The sequence below is a fragment of the Triticum urartu genome, chromosome 3, assembly GCF_003073215.2.
Source record: "Triticum urartu cultivar G1812 chromosome 3, Tu2.1, whole genome shotgun sequence".
NCBI classification, from domain to species: domain Eukaryota; kingdom Viridiplantae; phylum Streptophyta; class Magnoliopsida; order Poales; family Poaceae; genus Triticum; species Triticum urartu.
The window spans coordinates 422,545,333-422,551,264 of record NC_053024.1 but is presented as its reverse complement, the minus strand read 5'-3'; the positions used below and the strand labels follow the sequence as shown (position 1 = coordinate 422,551,264).

The 5,932-nt window shown below is 46.3% G+C and overlaps 2 protein-coding genes across 2 annotated transcripts; one reads left to right on the top strand and one right to left on the bottom strand.

Moving 5' to 3' along the window:
- The first annotated feature begins 263 nt into the window (after positions 1-263).
- LOC125544187 (double-stranded RNA-binding protein 8-like) lies at positions 264-3,555 on the top strand. The gene is made up of 4 exons (XM_048707772.1): positions 264-433; positions 709-974; positions 1,929-2,130; positions 2,241-3,555. The coding sequence occupies exons 1-4, from the start codon at positions 355-357 to the stop codon at positions 3,281-3,283; spliced, it is 1,590 nt and encodes a 529-aa protein (XP_048563729.1). The 5' UTR covers positions 264-354; the 3' UTR covers positions 3,284-3,555.
- A 318-nt stretch (positions 3,556-3,873) lies between these two features.
- On the bottom strand, positions 3,874-5,932 carry LOC125546851 (pentatricopeptide repeat-containing protein At4g21300-like; the record flags this gene model as incomplete). The annotated part of the gene is made up of 1 exon (XM_048710965.1): positions 3,874-5,932. A coding segment is annotated over one exon (1,944 nt), but the record flags the coding sequence as incomplete, so codon positions are not given.

Below are 5,932 nucleotides of genomic sequence, written 5' to 3'. Positions count from 1 at the left end.
GTTCGAGAATGGGAACACTCGGAACTTGCTCAAATCATGAAAAACGTAAGTCAAGACAGAGAGGATGTGCAGATCCATGCTTGTATGAAATCCCTCAAGTAATCTTAGGATTTTAATTGCTTATCTTCATAAAATATATTCCTTGTACATTGAACCTTTTTATCTTAAAAGAATCTTTTTTTAGGGTTAAGTTTTCTCTTTTGGGAACCAACCGAACGAGAGGCGAATATTTTGGCCATGTATGTTACTATGTGCTAAAGGCACACACATGCACATGAGCCATTCACCCCCGGCACAACAAGAGGCCGCACAAAACCCTCCTCTCTGATTCTCCAAAGCGGCGGCGCGGTGGGCATGGACGGTGCCGGTATGGCGACACCGCCGGAGGCCAACACTTCGCCCGCGCCCAACGGCGGCGGCTGCGGCGGGATCAGTAAGTTCGCCCAAGATCCCCTTCTCCCTCCCCTCCCCCTCCGGCCCTCCCTCTCCCCTTCTGTCCTTCCCCTGCTGTGCTATTTTCGAGCGTCGGCTCCGGATCCTAGGTTATCTTGTTTCTTGGGCGCCCCAACTTGCTGCTACTACATGTCTTATCAGAACTTGTTGTAGGATGCTAGCATAGAATTTCCCCCGAGATAAAATCCCAAATTTCATCTCCAACATTGCAACGATGTGGTTTCCTGAGCCGTGGTGCGCTTGATTTTCGCGCAGGGGTCGAGAATTGCTACGTCTTCAAGAGCAGGCTGCAGGAGTACGCGCAGAAAGCCGGCCTCATGACGCCGGAGTACCAAACCCTCAAGGAGGGGCCTTCCCATGAGCCAATCTTCAAGTCCAGCGTGGTGATTAACAACGTCAAGTACGACTCGCTACCCGGGTTCTTCAGCCGCAAGGCTGCAGAGCAGTCGGCCGCCGAAGTTGCGCTCATGGAAATCGGCAAGTCTGTGGCGTTACCAACCAATGCAACCATCCCGGCAGTCGTAAGTTGTTGATTGTTTTTTCTTTCTCAAGTCTGGCTGTGCTTATGTGAAATGGTTAGAAAGAATATTGTGGGTAGCATATGGTTAGAAATAATTTTGTGTTTAATGTACTCCCTCCGTTCCTAAATATTTGTCTTTCTAGACATTTCAAATGACTACTACATATGGATGTATGTCGACATATTTTAGAGTGTAGATTCACTCATTTTGCTTCGTATGTAGTCACTTGTTGAAATGCCTAGAAAGACAAGTATTTAGGAACGGAGGGAGTAGAAGCTAGTAAGAGGGTGGATGACAATCTATCTTTCTATTCTTTGGTGGTGCTTGGGAAGAACTAACCATCTGGCCCTCTTCAATCATGTAGTGGAAAAATCACCATTTGTGCTGCTGCCTACAGCATTTACATGCTTCCTTATTCCTAAGTATGAGAAACATGCTTCATGGTCCAGTTGTGACGATGCACAGATTGTTTCGACTATATGAATGCCATCTTTTGTGTTCCTTGTAGTTAGTCTTTGAATAGTGCCTACAATTTTAGCCATAGTATCTTAAGGTGCATCAGAAAGCTCTTATTTATTTCATTACTTTGCCACATTTAACATATCATTTACTCTCATTTGTTTGTGTTTATTTCTGAAGGAAATTGTTCGTATTTATCCAAGCTCCTCATTCTGCTAGTATCTTTGCTAAACGTAGGATTCAGTTAGTAATGAAGATGCACAACTTCTTTTGCCTCGGTTTCTGAACCATGAACCACGCAATAGGGACCTTTCCGTCCTTGAGAGAAAAATGCATACCTCACAGTACAAGTACTAAATTTTTGATATCATGTCTAAAACCATGCTTTATAGGATTGAGTGTGCTTAATTCGTAGGAGGATGACTGAATTAGAATAATAACAATCTAGTCTCTTTCCTGCTGTGCTTTCTTGACACATCTTACCTTGCTTTCCAGCAAGAAACTGGTCTGTGCAAGAATCTTCTTCAGGAGTATGCTCAGAAGATGAATTATGCTATTCCATCTTATACTTGCAACAAACAAGGTCCATACATATGCACCGTAGAGATTGGTGGAATACAATACATTGGTGCTACAGCACGGACAAAGAAAGAGGCAGAGATAAAAGCTGCCCGAACTGCTCTTCTTGCAATCCAAGGTATTCTTTTCATTTGCTCATTTTGTCCTGATTATTCACTTTTGAAATTGTACCGTTCTCATCCTTTGGGTATTGAGGTTGGACATTGAATCATCCACGGGCTTTATTAGTTGCAGGCCAATCAGAAGGTTGTGCAAATGGTACCACAAAATATATTGTTGTGCCTGGCAAAAGGCAAGGTAAGGAGATCGAGAAAAAGCCTGTTGAAACTCCAAAATCACTTAAGACCAAGAAAGGTGGTTTCAAGAAGCAACGGAACAAGAATAAATTCATCAAGAAGAATGGCCAAGAAGTTAACGAGGAAAAGGATGAAACTGGAGTGCCCGGAGATGCTCATCATTCTGATGTCCCTGTGAAGCCAGCTGTAACAACAGAAGATCCATTGACCAACACTGTAATGATGCAACCTGATGAAGCTGGGCCATTCGAACATGAACCGACCGGTGACACTGCAATGCTGCAACCTGATGAAGACGCTTGGCCATCCGAACATGAACTGACCGGTCACACTGCAATGCTGCAACCTGATGGCGAAGCTACAAAAGTGGAACAGGAGCAACTCAGTGACACAGCAATGCTGCAACCTGATGATGAAGGTGGAAGAGTAGAACATGAGCCACTCAGCAACGCTCCAATGGTGCTACATAATGAGGAAGCTAGAAATGTAAAGCAGGAAGCACTCATCGGCACTGCGATGCCCCAACCTCACGTGGAAGATAGAAGAGTAGGAGCAGAGCCACCTAGAGATGCTGCAATGGTGCAACCTAATGATGAAGCTAGATGCGTAAAGCAGGAGCTACTAATTGACGCTGCAATGCCTCTCCCCAATGAGGAGGCCGGAGCAGCTGCAAATCCTGTGCCATTGAGTGACTCCATAACAGCGCAACCTAATGCAGAGACTACAAATATAAATGAGTCACCGAGGAATGCAGCATCAGCGCAACATAATGAAGAAGCTAGGACCGTAAACCAGGAGCCACCCAGCAGTGCTTCGCTGCTGCAGCCAAAGGAACCCAGAGTCGAGATCGGTGAATTTGTTTCTGAAAACAAGGACCAAACTCTGGGAGATGCATCTCGTGAGGCAAATAGGTCCATCGAAGATATGCCAGAAAAGTGCTCAGATAATTCATCTGCTTTTACAAGCGTGGAATAATATTTGCTGTTTGAATCAAAATGCAATGGCCTTCCAATTTTACATCTTGATTTTGCAAACTAGTAAAACCTGAATAGCTGGTTTCTCATTTTAGAAATATAATTGCATAACAGATGGATGTACGTGGACCGACCGAGGTCGGTTGGTGGTCCATGTTGGCCATTAGTTATTAGGAAATTTGCATGCCTGATGGTATGATCTTGGATCCATGGATGATGTATCTCAAGTTGCTTATCTGATCAATGAACTATTAGTGAACTATTATTAGTTAATAGTCGGTGTTTGTTATCAGCACATGTTATGCCTTCAATTTGAGCGTTAATGGCCAAAATAAATAGTAGCATGCCTGACTTATTTTCAGGTGTATTTGTTTCTAAATTTTTGTAACCATGTAACCAAATAAAAAGGGCAGCCCCAGTGCATGTAGCTCCCGCATGCGCAGGGTCTGGGAAAGGGTCCGACCACTTTGGGTCTATTGTACGCAGCCTTTCCCTACATTTCTGTAAGAGGCTGTTTTTAGGACTTGAACCCGTGATCTTATGGTCACAAGGCAGCAGCTTTACCACTGCGCTAAGGCTCCCCTTCAACCATGTAACCAAATAATAAACAAAATTTTGCCAGATGCGTGGGAGACAATAGCAGGTCTTGCTGCAACTGACATAGCTATTCTGCTGTTAGTGCTAACTTAGCCTATACACAACACCCCTAAACCTCAATCCTGCTATACCCTTGCACCTTCCAGACTTGATTCTCAGACATCACCGTCCTAGCCTCTTCTGCAGAATGCCACTCTCCAACATCAGCAAAGACATTCGAAAGCGATACGTAGGCGCCATCACTGCTCGGGGCCATCCTCATGATCTGCTCTGCTGCAAGCACGCCAAGTTCTTTGTTCCCGTGGACCCTACAACCGTTCATCAGGGACCTCCAAACCGCAGGCCATGGTTGGAAAGGCATTACGTCGATCACGCCTTTCGCCTCGCGAAGGAGCCCTTTCCGCGCCAGAAGATCAACCAGGGTAGCAAAGTTGGCCCTCGTTGGATTCATACCCTGACCTTCAGACATCATCAGATTGAACACAACCTTCCCCTCTTCAACTAGCCCAAAATGGCTGCACGCTGATACAATGGCAACAAAAGTAGCTGGGGTGGGGATCAATTGAGCCTGTGTCATATCTTGGTAGAGATTGAGGGCTTCGTTGATCCGGCCATGGTTGGCGTAAGCTGTCAGCATGGTGTTGTACAGTATGGCATCGGCACTTACTGATGAAATAGTGGTAAATGCACTCTCCGCAGCCGATATGTCACCGCACTTTGCGTACGCATCGACTAGAGCGCTCGCCACGCAGAAGTGCTTCCTGTGTCCCGTCCTGACAACAATTGAATGGATACATCTGGACTGCCGGATCAATGCAGCGTTCGCACAGGCATTCAGGGCTGTAGCTAGGATGAACTCGTCAGGTTTGTTCATTTGGTCACTTCTAAACAAGTCAAAAAGGAAAAGGACCTCATTGTTCAAGCCATGCTTGAGGAATGAAGTGATGATGACACCCCATGACACAAAATCCATCTCACCAGTGTCCTCAATGACTTTCAGCGCATCCTGAACTGATCCAAACACTGCCTTTGCCTTGATCAGTGAAGTTGACACAAACTGCCATGAAGCAACACCTTGTTTCAGAATAATTGCATGGAGTTGCTCATGGTTCCTTGCTTCATGAGATTCTCGGAAAGCAGACAAAACAGCTGAATAGGTGAACTCATCTGGTCTTTCATCGAAACAAACCATGCCGCGGAAGAGCCTCATTGCATCTTCAGAACAGCTGTACAGACCATAACCTGCAATCATCTCGTTCCAAGTCACAATGTTTCTGAACTTGAGGTTACAGAAGAAGCCATGTGCGCCGTTGAGTAATCCACATCTCGAAAGCATGTTGATAACTGCATTTGCTACAAGAACATCGTCGGAGTAGCCATGACGATAGGAAAGGCTGAATACCTGAAGACCAAGTGAGGCGTTCTCTTTAGCACCACTCAGCCTCAGCATGATAGAGAAAGTGACTTCATTAGGCTTAGAACCCGATAGCGGCATATCAGCAAAGCAGCATGCAGCTGCTCTATCGTCTTCATCATGCGCGAAACGGGATATCAGTGTGTTCCAAGAAATCGTGTCCTTTTGCCGGATCCTACCAAAAGCAGCCATGGCAATGTCCGTCAGCCCGGAGCTCAAATACATATCGACAAGCGCATTCATCACGGAGGTATCGGACTCAAACATGTTATGGATGACACATCCATGAAGCCGTCGTCCAAAATCCAACTCCCCCGTGATGGAACATGCCTTGAGAGCTGAAACGTAGGTGAACATGTCAGCTTGTAGCCCACATTGGTGCATCAGAGCCGCTGCCCTCATCGCGCCATATCCACAGCCATTGGAGACATAGCCATCCAGCATCGCGTTCCAGCACGTCAAGTCTTTGCACCGGACGTCCGCAAATGCGCGCTCCGCAGCAGCAACACGCCCATGTCTGGCATACATGAGCAGCAATGAGCTTCCCAGGAAAGGATCGGCATCCACGCCGACCTTGACCGCGACGCCATGGAGCGAGGCGCCGAACTGGAGCTTGGCACGGGCCGCGGACCGATCACA

Bases quoted from the DNA above. Each gene is read 5' to 3' on its own strand.
- LOC125544187 (XM_048707772.1), top strand. From the start codon at position 355: ATGGACGGTGCCGGTATGGCGACACCGCCGGAGGCCAACACTTCGCCC. The intron at 975-1,928 runs GTAAGTTGTTGA...CTTGCTTTCCAG, and splicing joins ATGCAACCATCCCGGCAGTC to CAAGAAACTGGTCTGTGCAA. The intron at 2,131-2,240 runs GTATTCTTTTCA...GGGCTTTATTAG, and splicing joins TGCTCTTCTTGCAATCCAAG to TTGCAGGCCAATCAGAAGGT.